Source organism: Salmo salar, chromosome ssa09 (assembly GCF_905237065.1).
Source record: "Salmo salar chromosome ssa09, Ssal_v3.1, whole genome shotgun sequence".
NCBI classification, from domain to species: domain Eukaryota; kingdom Metazoa; phylum Chordata; class Actinopteri; order Salmoniformes; family Salmonidae; genus Salmo; species Salmo salar.
The window spans coordinates 37,750,511-37,774,273 of record NC_059450.1 but is presented as its reverse complement, the minus strand read 5'-3'; the positions used below and the strand labels follow the sequence as shown (position 1 = coordinate 37,774,273).

The 23,763-nt window shown below is 44.7% G+C and overlaps 1 protein-coding gene across 2 annotated transcripts in view; it reads right to left on the bottom strand.

Annotated features, from left to right (window-relative positions):
* Positions 1–23,763, bottom strand: part of LOC106611285 (metastasis-associated protein MTA1) — an 88,786-nt gene that overhangs the window by 7,048 nt on the left and 57,975 nt on the right. For both annotated transcript variants that reach the window (XM_045723624.1, XM_045723625.1), the window contains 8 exons: positions 20,724–20,823; positions 14,905–15,093; positions 7,974–8,107; positions 7,548–7,753; positions 7,077–7,228; positions 6,626–6,815; positions 6,089–6,178; positions 5,705–5,860 (listed from right to left, as the gene is read on the bottom strand). In XM_045723624.1, coding sequence (XP_045579580.1) covers positions 5,705–5,860; positions 6,089–6,178; positions 6,626–6,815; positions 7,077–7,228; positions 7,548–7,753; positions 7,974–8,107; positions 14,905–15,093; positions 20,724–20,823 — 1,217 coding nt within the window. The remainder of the gene's footprint in view (positions 1–5,704; positions 5,861–6,088; positions 6,179–6,625; positions 6,816–7,076; positions 7,229–7,547; positions 7,754–7,973; positions 8,108–14,904; positions 15,094–20,723; positions 20,824–23,763) is intronic.

Genomic DNA, 23,763 nt, shown 5'->3' with positions numbered 1-23,763 from the left:
GAGAAAGAGAGTGAAAGGTGAAGAGTTGGTGGGAGAAAAAGTAGACATCCATAACCACAATTACAGTAGTACAGTATATTGAGTCTGAAAGGGAAACTGAAAAGGAGTGGAGGGGTGGAGAAAGGTAGAGGTGGTGGAGGGGTGGAGAAAGGGAGAGGTGGTGGAGGGGTGGAGAAAGGGAGAGGTGGTGGAGGGGTGGAGAAAGGGAGAGGTGGTGGAGGGGTGGAGAAAGGGAGAGGTGGTGGAGAGGTGGAGAAAGGGAGAGGTGGTGGAGGGGTGGAGAAAGGGAGACGTGGTGGAGGGGTGGAGAAAGGGAGACGTGGTGGAGAAAGGGAGGGGGTGGAGAAAAGGGGGGGGGGGAAAGAGAGGCAGCAAAAAAGGAGAGGGAGACAAATACAAAAGATACAAGGTGTTGGGCAGCAGACTAAAACCAGAGGAGGGTTAGGGTTAGCCATGAACTAGGGCTGTGGCGGTCATAACATTTTGTTAGCTGTTGATTGTCAAGCAAATAACTGTCGGTCTCATGGTAATTGACCGTTAATTAACATAAACACATTTAGCATCTCCTGGTTTCCACACATAGCCTACAAGACATTTTTAAAAGTATAATAAATCCTTGTAATATAGCCTACACCGTCACAATAAATTCATGATTTATTTTAGACAGGTCTAAAGAAACATGATATGAATAAAATGTAGTCTATTTCAGAAGAACAGAATAGCATACTCTGAGTTGTCCTTATGTTAGGCCCTGATCTGGCTATGCCAAATGGCTGTAGGCTACACTAGTTCATTTAGCAGTTTACTGACACCGGCCATATTCAACGGGTGGTGTACACAAGTGACGTAACGTTCGCTAACGAGCCAGCCAGCCAACGTTAGCCATGACATTATTTTATATTATTTTATAGTATGAAGAATTCAATTGAACAAAGCTGAATAAAATTGAAATATTTTCTACAAATGATCTGAGGGAGTACGCACATGCGGCTATTCTGTGTTAAGCAGTTAACAAATAAATAAGTTCTCCTATACGCTTCATTTAGAGTTATTCATGTAACTTTAGTTGTTCTACAAACGTTGAGCTATATTTAACTCACCACCTGGATTCGGTCTTATGTAGCAAAATTTTAAATTGTGTTTTTTACATGATATAAAAGTAGAGACTCAGAGCTACAAAATGGTATATCACACTGCATTTGAGGAGCAATGGGAAAGTAATTCTGCTTTGAAAGTTGATCAACTTTGAAAGTTGATCACTTTTAAGAAAATCGCCTTTGAATGTTCTGCTAAAGAGCCATCTACACCCATTCAGCATCGTTCACACCCTCACCCTAACCTTTAGCCCCACCCATCTCCTTTTGCTCTCGAAGTGTTCCCTGTGGCTCAGTTGGTAGAGCATGGTGTTTGCAACGCCAGCATGGTGTGTGCAACGCCAGGGTTGTGGGTTCGATTCCCACGGGGGGCCAGTACAAAAAAAATAAAAAATGCATGAAATGAAATGTATGCATTCACTACTGTAAGTCGCTCTGGATAAGAGCGTCTGCTAAATGACTAAAATGTAAAAATGTTGACGCTCTGGCCGATGATTTGTTTACGCTCTGGATAACATGATAACAGCCTAACAAGCTCTGCTGGCAAGAATTTCATTACGTTTTTCTACAGACGTTTACTGACACCGGCCATATTCAACGGGTGTTGTACACACGTCACTTAACGTTAGCTAACGAGCCAGCCAGCCAACGTTAGCTAGTTAAACAATAAACAGTGCCAACAATGCCACAGTGCTGGGAGCTAACCAACCATGTTCAATGTTAGCTAGCTAACATTAGGCTCTAACTAGAACAGCAAACGGCTCTGGGAAACAAATAACAACATCAGCTCGGGAGCCAGCCACCTAACGTTAGCTTGAAATCACTTTCTGTAATATCTGAAAAGGTAACGTTAGCCAGCTTACGCCTGTATACATCATCGTGCATGGACGCGTCTCCCTGTCAGGAATGCCATGCCCTTAGTTTTAAGATGAAATCTGGAGACAGGTGTTTCCTCCATCTCTTTAGCTATCATATTCTAATTCCACTGATTTCAAAACTTGATCCTCCAGAAAGTGGACATCCACACTTATGCAGCTCCACTACACAATGCATTTAAAAAAAGCTGCGTTCGACAGGATTACCAACACAGACTGGCAAGCTTCTATTGCAGACCAATCCAAACTCCTATCTCGGCATGTCCAGCCCACTCATTATCTCAGCCAATCATGGCTAGTGGGAAGGTTGCCTACTTTTTCTGTGGCTTAATCAACAAGGCTTGTAATTTAACAATTTTATTCATATTTACAGATGGCATACGAGTTTGTTATTAAGGCACATGAAAAAGTCAGCATGTTCAAGAAGGCATTTCTTCAACAAAAAAACGCATTTTGATAAAAAAATATTTTTTCACATTCAAACGGCTCTCCTGTTAAGTCGTGACTTGCGACAAACGCCTAGTTTCCTGAATCGGGTCACATTTGTTTAGATTTTTAATACATTGTAAGGCTGCATGATGAGACTAATGATGATTTGACAAAAGTTGCTTGAAAGGCATGAGCTCTGCTTTGTTTTTTTTGCGCAAGCTTTACACACTCCAATAGACTCTCATTCATAATTTGACAAGTACTTGATAATGCCTCGAATTTCCTGGCGGCATCCCCACCGGGGTGCAGTGTCGTGCCCTTCTCCCTGAGTGTGATGCGTAATCCAAAGCGCCTGTGCATGTCCTTAACCTGTTATGGCTAGGGGAAAGTATTTTCACGGCTGGATAAAAAACGTACCCGATTTAATCTGGTTACTACTCCTGCCCAGTAATTAGAATATGCATATAATTATTGGCTTTGGATAGAAAACACCCTAAAGTTTCTAAAACTGTTTGAATGGTGTCTGTGAGTATAACAGAACTCAAATGGCAGGTCAAAACCTGAGATTCCTTTACAGGAAGTGGCCTGTCTGACCATTTTTTGAACTTCTTTGCCATCTCTATCTTTTACAAAGGATCTCTGCTCTAACGTGACACTTCCTACGTCTTCCATGGGCGCTCAGAGCCCGGGAAAAACCTGAATGTCGTCATCCCAGCCCCAGGCTGAAACACATTATCGCCTTTCTCAAGTGGCCGATCAAGGGACTGTGGGCTTAGGCGCGTGCCCTGGCCGCCCCCGTCTTTGTGATTTTTCCTCTGTTTGCCGAAAAGGAGATTCCCGGTCGGAATATTATCGCTTTTTTACGAGATAAATTGCATAAAAATTTATTTGAAACAGCGGTTGACATGCTTCGAAGTACGGTAATGGAATATTTAGAATTTTTTTATCACGAATTGCGCCATGCGCTCAACCCTGATTTACCATTTCGGATAGTGTCTGGGACGCACGAACAAAACGCCACTATTCGGATATAACGATGGATTATTTTGGACCAAACCAACATTTGTTATTGAAGTAGCAGTCCTGGGAGTGCATTCTGACGAAGACAACAAAAGGTAATCAAACTTTTATAATAGTAAATCTGATTTTGGTGAAGGCTAAACTTGCCGGGTGTCTAAATAGCTAGCCCGTGATGGCTGGGCTATGTACCTAGAATATTGCAAAATGTGCTTTCACCAAAAAGCTATTTTAAAATCGGACATATCGAGTGCATAGAGGAGTTCTGTATCTATAATTCTTAAAATAATTGTTATGCTTTTTGTGAACGTTTATCGTGAGTAATTAAGTAAATTGTTAGCAAATTCCCCGGAAGTTTGCGGGGGGTATGCTAGTTCTGAACGTCACATGCTAATGTAAAAAGCTGGTTTTTGATATAAATATGAACTTGATTGAACAAAACATGCATGTATTGTATAACATAATGTCCTAGGTGTGTCATCTGATGAAAATCATCAAAGGTTAGTGCTGCATTTAGCTGTCTTCTGGGTTTTTGTGACATTATATGCTAGCTTGAAAAATGGGTGTCTGATTATTTCTGGCTTGGTACTCTGCTGACATAATCTAATGTTTTGCTTTCGCTGTAAAGCCTTTTTGAAATCGGACAGTGTGGTTAGATAAAGGAGAGTCTTGTCTTTAAAATGCTGTGAAATAGTCATATGTTTGAAAAATTGAAGTTTTTGTATTTTTGAGGAATTTGTCATTCGCGCCACGCCTATCATTGGATATTGGAGCAGGTGTTCCGCTAGCGGAACGTCTAGATGTAAGAGGTTAACCAATTCCGAGGTGCATATTGAAGATATTGTAAGAACTGTCCACATTTACTTTTCGTCAGCCAACAAGATGAGTAGGCCTAATGAACAACAAAAGCACTAGCCTATGTCAATCTACTATCCCCATAGTACAAAATTTGAGCTATTCTATGCGAGAAATAAAGCAATTTAATAAATCCCCTTAAATTTTAATTGAATTGAAATAAATATTCCAAACATAGTCTGGGACAGTTGTGGGATGCGATAGATCCCAAATGAATACAACCACTAGCATCAACAAAAACTTTTTTACGCAATGTGGCTGACGCAACAGATCAGACGCAACAGATCAGAACGTTTAGCTTAAAATGTTGATAAACTATTAGGCTATTTCTTCAAAATATAAGCGCAGCAATGCGCACATTAGGCTATAAGAGAAAATGTTCCATTAGCGGAAAACACAATTATCATTAGTGACCACAAATGCAATTATGCATGTGATGCTGTTATTATTAAGGTGCATTTTTATGGTGAAAATTATCTTCCCCAAACTTGAAACTCACACGCTGCATACAGTAAGCCAGTTGGGCTCTACACCCCTTGTAAAGCGGATTAATGTGCTTTATTTTAAGAAGTTATTTAGCCACTTTAGTTGTGATACAAACCTTATTAAAACATATAGGCCTACGGGTTAGGCTACATGAGGTGTGCGACTATTTTTAGAATATGTCGCAAAAAAAAGGCATTGTTTCTTATGCTGGGCATCATTCACAAGTGATAGGATAATATTGTCACCATCACACTAGTCTTGATTTAATCTTGTCTTTACATATACCAAACAATATATGTGTGACATTTGATATGATTTAGAATTGACCATGGTCATGTACCTGTATCGAAACAGGGGAAGCGGGAAAAAATACATGTCACTTAAATAACCAATGGAGGACGTTTTTCCCCGTGGTTTATTTTCATGCCAGCCAGGTAGGCTATACTCCTGTTGTAAAGAAAAGCAATGTGCTTAATATTAGGGAAGTTGAGAAATAAATATAGTAGGCCTAGCCTATAGAAAACTGATGGGATCCTCCTCTTTTTAAGAGAGGCCATCACTCTGTTTTCTCCTGCAATTACATAGCCTATAGAAATGTGGCGCAACATGAGCTCATGGGCTCTCATGAAGTGTTTGATTAGATTTTCGAAAACATTTGCATTGATGTCAGAGTGATTAGAAGGACAATAGAGGTGCTGAGTACCAGGCAGTTAGCAAGTTCGGTAGGCTACTAATGACCAGCAGCAGCATCAGAGCTTGGAGAAGCCTAATTACCGTGATTAAACGGTCATATGGAATTTGACTGCCTTCATGACTCGTGACCGCCGGTGTGGCGGTAATATGGTCACCTCAACAGCCTTAGCCATGACCACATTGTCTTCCATCTACGTCATCCTCCTCCAGCCCCTCTCTACCTCTGACCGTCTCTCCCTCTCCTCGGTCTCTCACCGTCCATGCCGTTGTGCTGCTCGTAGGTGCGTTTGCCCAGGATGGTAGGTGATCCGTTGTTGAGGATGTTAGGCGTCGACTTGATGGGTGTCAGGCTGCCTGTGGTTACAGTCTGGCCGCGCGGGAGGTCAGGTTTGGGTGGGCACGGGTGGGCCTCTGGGCATGGACAGAGGGAGGGGAGAGAGAGAGAGAGAGAGAGAGAGAGAGGGAGGGAGGGAGGGAGAAAGAAGAGAGAGAGAGAGAGAGAGATGTTTGAGTTTAATCAGCAAAGTTATGAATTTCAAATCAACACTGGCTAAAGCAGACGATTATATTTAATATATGCCATTTAGCAGACTGAAAATTAGAGACTTCTCTATAGATGGGTGAGAATGAGATTCCCACCAAGATATCGGACCACTGACTCCAGAGGCTTCCTGTCAACAGGCTTCAGCGGCAATGGCTTTTTGGGTTCGTCTGGCAACCGCAGTGCACCTGGAAAACACCACAGCACAGGGTTAGTATGTGTGTCACATTTCAGTAGCCAGTTAGATAAGACCTTTAAAAAAAAATTACAACAGAAAAGGAAAATGGCATTTCTTATTGGACAATTACAGTCTCTCCCTGTTTTACTCAGTTTTCCTTTGTGTGGTGCCTTAATGAACAGGACCCAGGTCTACTCAGTACTCTCAATAGGCCTGGATTTTACCTGTGTTGAGGGGGAGGTAGGAGTGGAGGGGGAAGGTAAAGGCGGAAAAAAATGAGTGGAGGATAGGGGTGGAGGATAGGGGCGGAGGACAGGGGCGGAGGACAGGGGCGAGAGGACAGGGGCGAGAGGACAGGGGCGAGAGGACAGGGGCGAGAGGACAGGGGCGAGAGGATAGGGGCGGAGGACAGGGGCGGAGGACAGGGGTGGAGGTAGAGGTGTAGTATGTTACTCACATTCTTGTTTGATTTGGGCTGTGTTGAGGGGGAGGTAGGGGTGCCTGGCAAGGAAGCGTGGTCTGATGATGTCCTGACAGAAGCGTCGGGCGGCGCGTGTCACCCGAGTGGTCATCAGGTAGAAGGCCTGTTTCGTCTTTACAGCAAATTTGGGGCTCCCGCTGTGACGCATGGGAACACCGTGGGGAGACTGGACAGGAGGGGAGGGGGGTGGGAGAGAGAAGCCAGAGAGACAGAGTGAGAGGGGAGAGGAGGAGGAGGAAGAGAAGGAGGAAGAGGAGAAAGAGTTAAGAGAATGTACAACAATCAGACAAGAGGAGTCCAAGACAAAGAGTTGTATGTTGACATTAAGGAGGGACAGGAGTGTCTCCTGCTCAGTTTACATTACTTGGGAAAACCTTCTCATCCTAATCATGATCTCACTTTGTGTTGTTGTTTACATGTTGTTTACCATGTTGTTGCGGTTGGGTCCAGGCCTCTCTCCTTCCAGTCTTGTTGGCATCTTCAGTCCTCCATACTTCTTCCAGTAGGTCCAGCAGGAGGCACATAGACGACACTGCATGTTGGGGGGACCCCACGAGTACCACTGGTATGAGCTGATGGCTACACACACAGAGAGACAGAGATACATGGGAACAGACACACACGCAGAGACACGTGCACACACACACACACAGTTAGTGACATTTTTTTATCATTTAAGACTGAATTAATTAACACTAAAATAGCTCTGACTAGATTACACTGAGCTCACTCACTCCCTCTCGCTCTCACGCACCCTCTCTAACTCACTCCATTGTTAAAGGACAGCCATAGAGGCAATGGCTTGGAGCCTTACTACAGTATGGAATGAATCACTCATTTCCATGCGGTCTAAATGAAGTAAAAACACTGAGTGTGGGTGGAGGGGAGTGGTACTCACTGTAGCAGCTCTCACAAGCGCGGCCCAGTCCTGGGGTCTGTCCTGGGGTCTGTCCTGGGGTCTGTCCTGGGGGCAGTGGTAGCACCCCCGGGACACCCCCAGCTCCGACTGTGGCTCCAGCTGCAGCCCCGGAGCCATTCACTAGGCCTCCCACAATGCCAGGCTTCACACTGTTAGCACTCAGCTGGTTGGGGTTGGGTTTGTTGCTATGAGGAAGTGGGCAGAGGATCAGAGTCTCAGAAACACAACATACTGTAGCCAGTCCCATTTTGCTCCCTGTAAAGTGTAAGCAATATGGTGGAAGCTCCACCACTACACGGCTTATGCCTATACAGAGCCTTCCGACCTGCAGACTTCAGAAGAGTTAACGTTAGGGGTTTGGGAGGAGCTCATTAGGACCTGCTGTCTCAGTCTGTAGATACTCACTAGTTGGGGATGTAGACTTGCTTCAACTTGCTCTCTGCCTCCGCTGCTTTTAACCGTTTCTGCTGTACGTATCTGTCTGTGGTCTTCCACATGTAGTAATACTCTATGATACTGGTCAGGGACTTCCAGGGCAGCTGCAGGGGAGGACAAGAGAGACAACATTCTCAGCATAACATCTTCGTCATCATGCTTTAAAAAGGCACCACCTTTTGTATTTTCTATTTTCTCGAAATGTTTTCTATTCAATAAAATCTTTGGAAAGTGATATTTTATAGTTGAATTAAAACTGCTCTCTTTAAAAAGTTTCAAAGAGGTAACTGAATTGTCAGAACACTAGAGCTGGCAGGCCCCACCCCTAATGGCAGCACGTAGTTTGCTGTGGCTGTGGGCTTGGGTAGAACAGAGAACTACACTGACTGTAATTGACCTGCAGGTGGCAGAGTGAGACACAGTGTAAAGACAGCAGAACCCTCATTTATTCCTTCCCCTCAGGGTAACAGCAGCATAGATACTGTATGGCTATATATCGCTCAACCAGTTGTATCTATCTCTATTGCTGCGAGAGATACACTACATGACCAAAAGTATGTGGACACCTGCTCATCAAACATCTCATTCCCGAGTGGCGCAGCGGTCTAAGGTACTGCATCTCACATCCGGCCGTGATTGGGAATCCATAGGGCGGTGCACAACTGGCCCAGCGTTGTCCGGATTTGGCCAGGGTAGGCCATCATTGTAAATAAGAATTTGTTCTTAACTGACTTGCCTAGTTAAATTTAAAAGAATCCTAAATCATGGGAATTAATATGGAGTTGGTCCCCCCTTTGCTGCTATAACAGCCACCAGTCTTCTAGGAAGTCTTTCCACTAGATGTTGGAATATTGTTGCAGGGACTTGCTTCCATCAGCCACAAGAGCATTAGTGAGGTCGGGCACTGATGTTGGGAGATTAGGCCTGGCTCGCAGTCTGCGTTCCAATTCATCCCAAAGGTGTTCGATGGGGTTGAAGAAAGTTCTTCCACACCAATCTCGACCAACCATTTCTGTGTGGACCTCACTTTGTGCACAGGGGCATTGTCATGCTGAAACAGGAAAGGGCCTTCGCCAAACTTTTGCCACAAAGTTGGAAGCACAGAATTGTCTAGAATGTCATTGTATGCTGTAGCGTTAAGATTTCCCTTCATCGAAACTAAGGAGCCAAGTCTGAACCATGAAAAGAAAACAGACCATTATTCCTCCTCCACCAAACTTCACAGTTGGCACTATGCATTTGGGCAGGTAGCGTTCTCCTGGCATCTGCCAAACATTGATTGGTCCGTTGGACTGCCAAATGGTGAAGCGTGATTCATCACTCCAGAGAACGCGTTTCCACTGCTCCAGAGTCCAATGGCGGCGAGCTTTACACCACTCCAGCCGACGCTTGGCATTGCGCATGGTGATCTTAGGCTTGTGTGCGGCTGCTCAGCCATGGAAACCCATTTCATAAAGCTCCCGACGAACAGTTCTTGTGCTGACGTTGCTTCCAGAGGAACTCAGTAGTGAGTGGTGCAACAGAGGCGATACATTTTTTTACACACTGCGCACTTCAGAACTTGGCGGCCCCATTCTGTGAGCTTGTGTGGCCTACCACTTCGCAACTGAGCTGTTGTTGATCCTAGACGTTTTCACGTCACAATAACAGCAATTACTGTTGATCAGGGCAGCTCAAGCGGGGCAGAAATTTTACGAACTGACTTGTTGAAAATGTGGCACCCTATGACGGTGCCACATTGAAAGTCACTGAGCTCTTCTGTAAGGTCATTCTACTGCCAATGTTTATCTATGGGGATTGCATGGCTGTGTGCTTGATTTTATACACCTGTCAGCAACGGCTGTGTCTGAAATAGCCGAATCCACTAATTTGAAGGGGTGTCCACATACATTTATATATATAGTGCATCTCTATGGCTGAGAGAGATATGACCATACAGTATCTATCTCTATGGCTGAGAGTGATCTGACCATACAGTATCTATATCTATGGCTGAGAGAGATATATTCAGTGGTGAAGTGGAGGTTATACGCCCTATACCCCTTATTTTTCAGTGGGCATTGTGCATACTCACTTTTTAATCCCCACGATGCGAATCAAAGTAGTGTAGTTGAGGTATACACCGTATCAATTAATAAGGCTGATTTATCAGTTTCAATAGTAGGCCTACTATTAGCCTACTGCACAGTACAGCTGACTGTGAAAGACCAATATGAGATTTATAATTTTAGCTCATTCAAAGTGTACAGTACCTGTCAAAAGTTTGGACACTTACTCATTCAAGGGTTTTTCTTTATTTTTACTATTTTCTACCGTGTAGAATAATAGTGAAGACATCAACACCATGAAATATCACATATGGAATCATGTAGTAACCAAAAAAGTGTTAAATAAAAATATATTTTATATTTGAGATTCTCCAAAGTAGCCACCCTTTGCCTTGACAGCTTTGCACACTCTTGGCATTCTCTTAACCAGCTTCATGAGGTAGTCACCTGGAATGCATTTCAATTAACAGGTGTGCCTTGTTAAAAGTTAATTTGTGGAATTTCTTTCCTTAATGTGTTTGAGCCAATCAGTTGAGTTGTGACAAGGTAGGGGTGGTATACAGAAGATAGTCCTATTGGGTAAAAGACCAAGTCTTTATGGCAAAAAAAGCTATAATTGTAAATATTTAACATTCTTGAAAATACACATGCAATATCTCAAAATAAAGCTTAACTTCTTGTTAATCCAGCCGCGGTGTCAGATTTCAAAAAAGGCTTTAAGGCGAAAGCAAACCATGTCATTATCTGAGGACAGCACCCCACCATACAAATGCATAACAATAATTTTCAACCAGGCAGGTGGCGACACAAAAGTCAGAAATAACGATATAATTCATGCCTTACCTTTGAAGATCTTCTTCTGTTGGCAGTCCAATATGTCCCAGAAACATCACAAATGGTCCTTTTGTTCGATAAAGTCCTTTTTTATATCCCCAAAATGTCAATTTATTTGGCGCGTTTGATTCAGAAAAACACCGGTTCCAACTCGCCCAACATGACTACAAATTATCTAATAAGTTACCTGTAAACTTTGTCCAAACATTTCAAACAACTTTCCTAATCCATCCTTAGGTATCCTAAAACGTAAATAATCGATAAAATTTAAGACGGAATATACTGTGTTCATTAGTGGATAAAATCATAGTGGAGCGAGCTACAGGTTGCACGCCCCAAACAAAAGTGTCCACTTGGCTTGACACTCATTCTGAATAGCCGTACTTCTTCATTTCTCAAAGGAAAAACATCAACCAATTTCTAAAGACTGTTGACATCTAGTGGAAGCCATAGGAACTGCAACCAGGTGCCTCATAAATCTAGTTTACCATAGAAAATGAAAGGAAAACACAGTGAACTCAACAACAACAAAAAATCCTGGATGGTTTGTCCTCGGGGTTTCGCCTGCCAAATAAGTTCTGTTATACTCACAGACATAATTGTAACAGTTTTATAAACTTTAGAGTGTTTTCTATTCAAATCTACCAATTATATGCATATCCTAGCTTCTGGGCCTGAGTAGCAGGCAGTTTACTTTGGGCACGCTTTTCATCTGGACGTCAAAATACCGCCCCCATCACAAAGAAGTTTTCAGACATAAAGGTCAGTCAATCCGGAAAATTTTAAGAAAGTTTCTTCAAGTGCAGTCGCAGAAATCATCAAGTGCTATGATGAAACTGGTTCTCAAGAGGACCGCCACAGGAAAAGAAGACCCAGAGTTACCTCTGCTGCTGAGGATAAGTTCATTAGAGTTAACTGCACCTCAGATTCTCTACGCACCACTACACCACCGGATATAGCCATACAAAAAACAGAGATTGCCAATTTCCAAAAATGTTTTGATTGCCAAAAATAAATACAAATAAAATAATAATAATAAGAGAAATGTTGATTTGTTGGTATAGTTACCCTTTAATTCAGGAGCCACCAGCCAGACAGTTGTTTGGCTAGTGGTGTTTCTGTAGCCATAGACGGCACTTTAGTTTCAAGCTTGGGGAAGCTCATTTTTACAATAAAAATTCACCTTTATAATAAATCATTCCATGCATCATCGCATTTGCAGACTTATGTAAGGTAGCCTACTATTCCTAATGTGATGACTAGATTGGATAGTCATAATTTAGGCTAATTATTTACAGTGCATTCGGAGTATTCAGACCCTTTTTCCAGATTTTAGTACGTTACAGCCTTATTGTAAAATGGATTCAATTGTTTTTCCTCATTAATCTAAACACAATACTCCATAATGACAAAGAAAAAACAGGTTGCATTTTAAAAAATTATAATAATTAAATACCACATTTACATAAGTATTCACTTTTGGCAGCGATTATAGCCTTGAGTCTTGGGTATGACACTACAAACTTGGCACACCTGTACTTGGGGAGTTTCTCCCATTCTTCTCTGCAAATCCTCTCAAGCTCTGTCAGGTTGGATGGGGAGTGTCGCTGCACAGCTTTTTCAGGTCTCTCCAGAGATGTTTGATCGGGTTCAAGTCCGGGCTCTTTCTGGGCCACTCAAGGACATTGAGACTTGTCCTGAAGCCACTCCTGCATTGTCTTGGCTGTGTGCTTAGGGTTGTTGTCCTTTTGGAAGGTGAACCTTCGCCCCAGTCTGAGTTCCTGACCGCTCTGAAAAAGGTTTTCATCAAGGATCTCTCTGTACTTTTCTCAGTTCATCTTTCGATCCTGACAAGTCTGCAAGTCGCTGCCGCTAAAAATCATCCCCACAGCATGATTCTGCCACCACCATGCTTCACCGTAGGGATGGTGCCAGATTTCCTCCAGACATTACGCTTGGCATTCAGGCCAAAGACTTCAATCTTGGTTTCATCAGACCAGAGAATCTTGTTTCTCATGGTCTGAGTCCTTTAGGTGCCTTTTTGCAAACACCAAGTGGGCTGTCATGTGCCTTTTACTGAGGAGTGGCTTCTGTCTGGCCACTCTACCATAAAGGCCTGATTGGTGGATTGCTGCAGAGATGGATGTCCTTCTGAAAGGTTTTCCCAACTCCACAGAGGAACTCTGGAGCTCTATCAGAGTGACCATTGGGTTCTTGCTCACCTCCCTGACCAAGGACCTTCTCCCCCGATTGCTCAGTTTAGCCGGTTGGCCAGCTCTAGGAAGAGTCTTGGTGGTTCCAAACTTCTTCCATTTAAGAATGATGGAGGCCGCTGTGCTCTTGGGGACCTTCAATGCTGTAGAAATGTTTTGGTACCCTTCCCCAGATCTGTGCCTGGATACAATCCTGTCTCTGAGCTCTATGGACAATTCCTTCGACCTCATGGCTTGGTTTTTGCTCTGACATGCACTGTCAACTGTGGGACCTTATTTAGACAGGTGTGTGCCATTCCAAATAATGTCCAATCAATTGAATTTACTACAGGTGGACTCCAATCAAGTTGTAGAAACATCAAGGATGATCAATGGAAACAGGATGCACCTGAGCTTAATTTTGAGTCTCATAGCAAAGGGTCTGAATAATTATGTAATTAAGGTATTTCTGTTTTTAATACATTTGCAAACAATTTTAAAAACCTGTTTTTGCCATGTCATTATGGGGTATTGTGTGTAGATTGATGAGTATTTGTTTATTTTATTTTTATTTAATCCATTTTAGAATAAGGCTGAAACGTAACAAAATTTTGAAAAAGTCAAGCGGTTTGAATACTTTCCGAATGCACTGTATAGCCATACCGTATCTATCTATATGGCTGAGAGAGATATACCCATACACTATCTATATCTATGGCTGAGAGAAATATAATCAAACTCTCTATATCTATGGCTGAAAGAGATATACCCATACACTATCTATATCTATGGCTGAGAGAAATATAATCAAACTCTCTATATCTATGGCTGAAAGAGATATACCCATACACTATCTATATCTATGGCTGAGAGAAATATAGCCATACAGTATCTACAGTTGAAGTCGGAAGTTTATATACACTTAGGTTGGAGTCATTAAAACTCGTTTTTCAACCACTCCACAAATTTCTTGTTAACAAACTATAGTTTCAGCAAGTCGATTAGGACATCTACTTTGTGCGTGACACAAGCAATTTTTCCAACAACTGTTTACAGACAGATTATTTCACTTATTATTCACTGTATCACAATTCCAGTGGGTCAGAAGTTTACATACACTAACTAAGTTGACTGTGGCTTTAAACAGCTTGGAAAAATCCAGGAAATTATGTCATGGCTTTAGAAGCTTCTGATAGGCTAACTGACATCATCTGAGTCAATTGGAGGTGTACCTGTGGATGTATTTCAAGGCCTAGCTTCAAACTGAGTGCCTCTTTGCTTGACATCATGGGAAAATCAAAAGAAATCAGCCAAGACCTCAGAAAGAAATTGTAGACCTCCACAAGTCTGGTTCTTCCTTGGGAAGAGAAATATAGCCATACACTATTTATATCTATGGCTGAGAGAAATATAGCCATACACTATCTAAATCTATGGCTGAGAGAAATATAGCCATACACTATCTATATCTATGGCTGCAGTAGACATGCAGTATTATCTTTTCTGCTCTCAATAGATGCCTGCCTGATAGTCTCTGAGTTGAGTCTCACCAATAGTTACATTATTATGAGCCTTTAACAGTTCCTCTCAGTGTAAGCATCGTTTCCTTTACATTTGTGAGAGTAGTTCTACAAATAAATAATGCAATCTGATTGGTCCCTTGTGGTGGACCAGGCTGGCAAGCTGCAGCCCAACAATTCCCCTGAAGATTTGGTGATATGCACATCAGAGTTTCCTTGTGGAGGGTAGTCCAAGCCAAGGCAGCAGAACCGTACCTGTCTGTCTGTCTGAAACCTGTCTGTCTGCCCGTTGTTCGTCTGTACTCACAAAGTCCTGTTGTATGTCTGTGAAGTCTTTTCCGTATTTCTCCAGGGCCTCTTCAAACAGGTTGGCCTCTGAGGCGCTCCACTCCTCCATCTCGTCCCGGCAGAGAATAGGTCCTCCCTGGGGAACCAGGGCAGCGATGGCCCGTGTCATGTCATAACCCGTCTTATCCAAGGTGTCCATGGCATGGAACTGGGGAGAAGATAGGATTGGGGGAAATATTGTGTTGTGTTCAGTAGGCAGAAAACACGAAGAAACAGGGAGGTACCATCTGTATTTGTCCAATAAGAAACACTTCGGTCGGGTTTACTGTGTGCTCTAATGAACATGTATGCCCCTGGATTTCACCTATACCCAGCCAACAAAACACACCTTTGTAACAAACAAACCGAGCAAAAGGTCCCTATTTTTCTGTCTGTCAAAGCCACCAAGGTTAATGGTTCAGCATAGTCTATTAAGGATGTGCTATTATCTTGTTACTTGTCTTAGTCAGTGTGAGGGTCTCTCTATTCATGAGTGTAAGAGTTGATTTGTGTGCTGTGCGCATGTTGTTTTCATGTATGTGTGCTGTGCGCATGTTGTTTTCATGTATATGTATGTGTGCATGTTGTTTTCATGTATATGTATATGTGCATGTTGTTTTCATGTATATGTACAGTGAGGGGAAAAAAGTATTTGATCCCCTGCTGATTTTGTACATTTGCCCACTAACAAAGATATGATCAGTCTATAATTTTAATGGTAGGTTTATTTGAACAGTGAGAGACAGGATAACAACAAAAAAATCCAGAAAAACGCATGTCAAAAATGTTATAAATTGATTTGCATTTTAATGAGGGAAATAAGTACTTGACCCCTCTCAATCAGAAAGAATTCTGGTCTCAGGTGTCTTTTATACAGGTAATGAGCTGAGATTAGGAGCACACTTAAAGGAAGTGCTCCTAATCTGAGCTTGTTACCTGTATAAAAGACACCTGTCCACAGACGCAATCAATCAATCAGATTCCCAACTCTCCACCATGGCCAAGACCAAAGAGCTCTTCAAGGATGTCAGGGACAAGATTGTAGTCCTACACAAGGCTGGAATGGGCTACAAGACCATCACCAAACAGCTTGGTGAGAAGGTGACAACAGTTGGTGCGATTATTCGCAAATGGAAGAAACACAAAAGAACTGTCAATCTCCCTCGGCCTGGGGCTCCATGAAAGATCTCACCTCGTGGAGTTGCAATGATCATGAGAATGGTGAGGAATCAGCCCAGAACTACACGGGAGGATCTTGTCAATGATCTCAAGGCAGCTGGGTCCATAGTCACCAAGAAAACAATTGGTAACACACTACGCCGTGAAGGACTGAAATCCTGCAGCGCCCGCAACGTCCCCCTGCTCAAGAAAGCACATATACATGCCCGTCTGAAGTTTGCCAATGAACATCTGAATGATTCAGAGGACAACTGGGTGAAAGTGTTGTGGTCAGATGAGACCAAAATGGAGCTCTTTGGCATCAATTCAACTCGCCGTGTTTGGAGGAGGAGGAATGCTGCCTATGACCCCAAGAACACCATCCCCACCGTCAAACATGGAGGTGGAAACATTATGCTTTGAGGGTGTTTTTCTGCTAAGGGAACAGGACAACTTCACCACATCAAAGGGACGATGGACAGGGCCATGTACCGTCAAATCTTGGGTGAGAACCTCCTTCCCTCAGCCAGGGCATTGAAAATGGGTCGTGGATGAGTATTCCAGCATGACAATGACCCAAAACACATGGCCAAGGCAACAAAGGAGTGGCTCAAGAAGAAGCACATTAAGGTCCTGGAGTGGCCTAGCCAGTCTCCAGACCTTAATCCCATAGAAAATCTGTGGAGGGAGCTGAAGGTTCGAGTTGCCAAACGTCAGCCTCGAAACCTTAATGACTTGGAGAAGATCTGCAAAGAGGAGTGGGACAAAATCCCTCCTGAGATGTGTGCAAACCTGGTGGCCAACTACAAGAAACGTCTGACCTCTGTGATTGCCAACAAGGGTTTTGCCACCAAGTACTAAGTCATGTTTTGCAGAGGGGTCAAATACTTATTTCCCTCATTAAAATGCAAATCAATTTATAACATTTTTGACATGCGTTTTTCTGGATTTTTTTGTTGTTGCTGTTCTCTCACTGTTCAAATAAACCTACCATTAAAATTATAGACTGATCATTTCTTTGTCAGTGGGCAAACGTACAAAATCAGCAGGGGATCAAATACTTTTTTCCCTCACTGTATGTGTAGTGTGTGCCTGTTGTTTTCATGTATATGTATGTGTGCATGTTGTTTTCATGTATATGTATGTGTGCTGTGTGCATGTTGTTTTCATGTATATGTATGTGTGCATGTTGTTTTCATGTACAGTAGTGGCCAAAGTTTTGAGAATGACACAAATATACATTTCCACAAAGTTTGCTGCTTCAGTGTCTTTAAATATTTTTGTCAGATGTTCTATGGAATACTGAAGTATAATTACAAGCATTTCATAAGTGTCAAAGGCTTTTATTGACAATTACATGAAGTTGATGCAAAGAGTCAATATTTGCACTGTTGACCCTTCTTTTTCAAGACCTCTGCAATCCGCCCTGGCATGCTGTCAATTAACTTCTGGGCCACATCCTGACTGATGGCAGCACATTCTTGCATAATCAATGCTTGGAGTTTGTCAGAATTTGTTGGTTTTTGTTTGTTCACCCGCCTCTTGAGGATTGACCACAAGTTCTCAATGGGATTAAGGTCTGGGGAGTTTCCTGGCCATGGAACCAAAATATCAATGTTTTGTTCCCCGAGCAACTTAATTCTCACTTTTGCCTTATGCCAAGGTGCTCCATCATGCTGGAAAAGGCATTGTTTGTCACCAAATTGTTCCTAGATGGTTGGGAGAAGTTGCTCTCGGAGGATGTGTTGGTACCATTCTTTATTCATGGCTGTGTTCTTAGGCAAAATTGTGAGTGAGCCCACTCCCTTGGATGAGAAGCAACTCCACACTTGAATGTTCTCAGGATGCTTTACTGTTGGCATGACACAGGACTGATGGTAGCGCTCACCTTGTCTTCTCCGAACAAGCTTTTTACCGGATGCCCCAAACAATCGGAAAGGGGATTCATCAGAGAAAATGACTTTACCCCAGTCCTCAGCAGTCCAACCCCTGTACCTTTTGCAGAATATCAGTCTGTCCCTGATGTTTTTCCTGGAGAGAAGTGGCTTCTTTGCTGCCCTTCTTGACACCAGGCCATCCTCCAAAAGTATTATCCTCACTGTGTGTGCAGATGCACTCACACCTGCCTGCTTGAGCAAGCTCTGTACTGGTGGTGCCCCGATCCCGCAGCTGAATCAACTTTAAGAGACGGTCCTGGCACTTGCTGGACTTTCTTGGGCGCCCTGAAGCCTTCTTCACAACAATTGAACTGCTCTCCTTGAAGTTCTTGATGATCCGAATAATGGTTGATTTAGGTGCAATCTTACTGGCAGCAATATCCTTGCCTGTGAAGCCCTTTTTGTGCAAAGCAATGATGACGACACGTGTTTCCTTGCAGGTAACCATGATTGACAGAGGAAGAACAATGATTACAAGCATCACCCTCCTTTTGAAGCTTCCAGTCTGTTATTCGAACTCTATCAGCATGACAGAGTGATCTCCAGCCTTGTCCTCGTCAACACTCACACCTGTGTTAACGAGAGAATCACTGACATGATGTCAGCTGGTCCTTTTGTGGCAGGGCTGAAATGCAGTGGAAACGTTTTTTGGGGGATTCAGTTCATTTGCATGGCAAGAGGGACTTTGCAATTAATTGCGATTCATCTGATCACTCTTCATAACATTCTGGAGTATATGCAAATTGCCATCATACAAACTGAGGGAGCAGACTTTGTGAAAATGTACATTTGTGTCATTCTCAAAACTTTTGGCCACGGCTGTATATGTATGTGTGCTGTGCGCATGTTGTTCTTCATGTACAGTACCAGTCAAAAGTTTGGACACACCTACTCATTCAACGGTTTTTCTTTATTTTTACTATTTTCTACATTGTAGAATAACAGTGAAGTCATCAAAACTATGAAATAACACATATGGAATCATATAGTAACCAAAAAGTGTTAAACAAATCAAAATATATTTTATATTTGAGATTCTCCAAAGTAGCCACCCTTTGCCTTGTTGACAGCTTTGCACACTCTTGGCATTCTCTCAACCAGCTTCATGAGGTAGACACCTGGAATGCATTTCAATTAACAGGTGTGCCTTGTTAATTTGTGGAATTACTTTCCTTCCTGCGTTTGAGCCAATCAGTTGTGTTGTGACAAGATAGGGGTGGTATACAGAAGATAGCCCTATTTGGTAGAAGACCAAGTCCATATTATGGCAAGAAGGTCAGTCAATCCGGAACATTTCAAGAACTTTGACAGTTTCTTCAAGCGCAGTCGCAAAAACCATCAAGCGCTATGATGAAACTGGCTCTCATGAGGACCACCACAGGAAAGGAAGACCCAGAGTTACCTCTGCTGCAGAGGATACGTTCATTAGTTAACTGCACCTCAGATTGCAGCCCAAATAAATGCTTCACAGAGTTCAAGTAACAAACACATCTCAACATCAACTGTTCAGAGGAGACTGTGTGAATCAGGCCTTCATGGACTAAAGGGCACCAATAAGAAGAAGAGACTTGCTTAGGGGAAAAAAACACGAGCAATGGACATTAGACCCGTGGAAATTTGTCCTTTGGTCTGATGAGTCCAAATTTGAGATTTTTGGTTCCAACCACCATGTCTTTGTGAGATGCAGAGTAGGTGAACGGATGATCTCTGCATGTGTGGTTCCCACCGTGAAGCATGGAGGATGTGTGATGGTGCTTTGCAGTTGACACTGTGATTTATTTAGAATTCAAGGCACACTTAACCAGCATGGCTACCACAGCATTCTGCAGCGATACGCCATCCCATCTGGTTTTCGCTTAGTGGGACTATCATTTGTTTTTCAACAGGACAACGACCCAAAACCCCCCTCCAGGCTGTGAGAGTGATGGAGTGCTGCATCAGATGACCTGGCCTCCACAATCACCCGACCTCAACCCAATTGAGATGGTTTGGGATGAGTTGGACTGCAGAGTAAAGGAAAAGCAGCCAACAAGTGCTCAGCATATGTGAGAACTCCTTCAAGACTGTTGGAAAAGCATTCCTCACGAAGCTGGTTGAGAGAATGCCAAGAGTGTGCAAAGCTGTCATCAAGGCAAAGGTTGGCTACTTTAAAAAATCTAAAATATATTTTGATTTGTTTAACACTTTTTTGGTTACTACATGATTCCATATGTGTTATTTCATAGTTTTGATGTCTTCACTATTATTCTACAATGTAGAAAATAGTCAAAATAAAGAAAAACCCTTGAATGAGTAGGTGTGTCCAAACTTTTGACTGGTACTGTATATGGATGTGTGTTGTGAGCATGTTGTTTTCATGTATATGGATGTGTGTGTTTGTGTGTACGCTGTAGCTCGGAGGCCTGTGTTCCATGTTTTATGTATGAGGTGCAGAATTGGGCCGGAACATGGCCACAAGCCTGCTCGTTACTGATACTCAGACACACACACGCAATATCACACACACGCTCAGTCACACAGAGATGCCCCATACACACACATAGACACACATGCGCACGAATGCACCCACGCACACCCACTCACACCCACTACTGAAGCTCCCAGCATACCCCTGTGCTAACAGCAATCCTGCCGAGCCCTCACCTCTGGCCTGACCTTACCTAGGGCAGTGGGCAATGTGTGTATGTTTGTGTGTGTGTCTTACTAGGGTGATGTCTCTAGAGGCAGCAGCAGCACTCATGTGAAGACTGGGCTGCCGGACAGAACTACTGCAGTCTAGAGCCCGCGCAAAGGTACCCACTGACCTGAGAGACATAGGAATGGAGAGAGGAAGGGGGAGAGAGGGAGGGATGACAGAGAGGGAGGGGGAAGGATGAGAGAGACAATGGGGGGGAGAGACAAGGAAGGAAAGAGATGGGGGAGAGAGACAAGGCAGGAAAGAGATTGGGGAGAAAGAGCGAGACCAGGAGGGAAAGAGATGGGTGAGAAGAGAGAGATAAGCAAGAGGAGTTTGTGTTAACCATCCAGATTTAGAGGTATGACAACATAGCGCAGAGCTAAGAGGAAGATGTGTCAAGAAACCCCTCTACCTCCCACCAGACCAGTCTTCTATCCCCTCCACCAGACCAGTCTTCTAACCCCTCCACCAGTCCAGTCTTCTAACTCCTCCACCAGACCAGTCTTCTAACCTGTCCACCTCCCACCAGACCAGTCTTCTAACCCCTCCACTTCCACCAAACCAGTCTTCTAACCCCTCCACCAGTCCAGTCTTCTAACCCGTCCACCTCCCACCAGACCAGTCTTCTAACCCCTCCACCAGACCAGTCTTCTAACCCCTCCACCAGACCAGTCTTCTAACCCCTCCACCAGACCAGTCTTCTAACCCCTCCACCAGACCAGTCTTCTAACCCCTCCACCAGTCCAGTCTTCTAACCCCTCCACCAGTCCAGTCTTCTAACCCCTCCACCAGTCCAGTCTTCTAACCCCTCCACCAGACCAGTCTTCTAAACCCTCCACCAGACCAGTCTTCTAACCCGTCCACCTCCCACCAGACCAGTCTTCTAACCCCTCCACCTCCACCAGACCAGTCTTCTAACCCCTCCACCTCCCACCAGACCAGCCTTCTAACCCCTCCACCAGACCAGTCTTCTAACCCCTCCACCTCCACCAGACCTGTCTTCTAACCCCTCCACCTCCACCAGACCAGCCTTCTAACCCCTCCACCTCCACCAGACCTGTCTTCTAACCCCTCCACCTCCACCAGACCAGTCTTCTAACCCCTCCACCTCCCACCAGACCAGCCTTCTAACCCCTCCACCTCCCACCAGACCTGTCTTCTAACCCCTCCACCTCCACCAGACCAGTCTTCTAACCCCTCCACCTCCACCAGACCTGTCTTCTAACCCCTCCACCTCCACCAGACCAGTCTTCTAACCCCTCCACCTCCCACCAGACCAGTCTTCTAACCCCTCCACCAGACCAGTCTTCTAACCCCTCCACCAGACCAGTCTTCTAACCCCTCCACCAGACCAGTCTTCTAACCCCTCCACCAGACCAGTCTTCTAACCCCTCCACCTCCACCAGACCAGTCTTCTAACCCCTCCACCAGACCAGTCTTCTAACCCCTCCACCAGACCAGTCTTCTAACCCCTCCACCAGACTAGTCTTCTAACCCCTCCACCTCCCACCAGTCCAGTCTTCTAACCCGTCCACCTCCCACCAGACCAGTCTTCTAACCCCTCCACCTCCACCAGACCAGCCTTCTAACCCCTCCACCTCCACCAGACCTGTCTTCTAACCCCTCCACCTCCACCAGACCAGTCTTCTACCCGCTCCACCTCCCACCAGACCAGTCTTCTAACCCCTCCACCAGACCAGTCTTCTAACCCCTCCACCTCCACCAGACCAGTCTTCTAACCCCTCCACCTCCCACCAGAACAGTCTTCTAACCCCTCCACCAGTCCAGTCTTCTAACCCCTCCACCAGTCCAGTCTTCTAACCCCTCCACCAGACCAGTCTTCTAACCCCTCCACCAGTCCAGTCTTCTAACCCCTCCACCTCCCACCAGTCCATTCTTCTAACCCCTCCACCAGACCAGTCTTCTAACCCCTCCACCAGTCCAGTCTTCTAACCCCTCCACCAGACCAGTCTTCTAACCCCTCCACCAGACCAGTCTTCTAACCCCTCCACCAGACCAGTCTTCTAACCCCTCCACCAGACCAGTCTTCTAACCCCTCCACCAGACCAGTCTTCTAACCCCTCCACCTCCACCAGTCCAGTCTTCTAACCCCTCCACCAGACCAGTCTTCTAACCCCTCCACCAGACCAGTCTTCTAACCCCTCCACCTCCCACCAGACCAGTCTTCTAACCCCTCCACCTCCACCAGACCAGTCTTCTAACCCTCCACCTCCCACCAGACCAGTCTTCTAACCCCTCCACCTCCACCAGACCAGTCTTCTAACTCCTCCACCTCCCACCAGACCAGTCTTCTAACCCCTCCACCTCCCACCAGACCAGTCTTCTAACCCCTCCACCAGACCAGTCTTCTAACCCCTCCACCTCCACCAGACCAGTCTTCTAACCCCTCCACCTCCCAACAGACCAGTCTTCTAACCCCTCCACCAGACCTCCCACCAGACCAGTCTTCTAACCCCTCCACCAGACCAGTCTTCTAACCCCTCCACCAGACCAGTCTTCTAACCCCTCCACCAGACCAGTCTTCTAACCCCTCCACCAGACCAGTCTTCTAACCCCTCCACCAGACCAGTCTTCTAACCCCTCCACCAGACCAGTCTTCTAACCCCTCCACCAGACCAGTCTTCTAACCCCTCCACCAGACCAGTCTTCTAACCCCTCCACCCCACCAGACCAGTCTTCTAACCCCTCCACCAGACCAGTCTTCTAACCCCTCCACCAGACCAGTCTTCTAACCCCTCCACCAGACCAGTCTTCTAACCCCTCCACCAGACCAGTCTTCTAACCCCTCCACCAGACCAGTCTTCTAACCCCTCCACCAGACAAGTCTTCTAACCCCTCCACCAGACCAGTCTTCTAACCCCTCCACCAGACCAGTCTTCTAACCCATCCACCTCCCACCAGACCAGTCTTCTAACCCCTCCACCTCTACCAGACCAGTCTTCTAACCCTCCACCTCCCACCAGACCAGTCTTCTAACCCCTCCACCTCCACCAGACCAGCCTTCTAACCCCTCCACCTCCACCAGACCTGTCTTCTAACCCCTCCA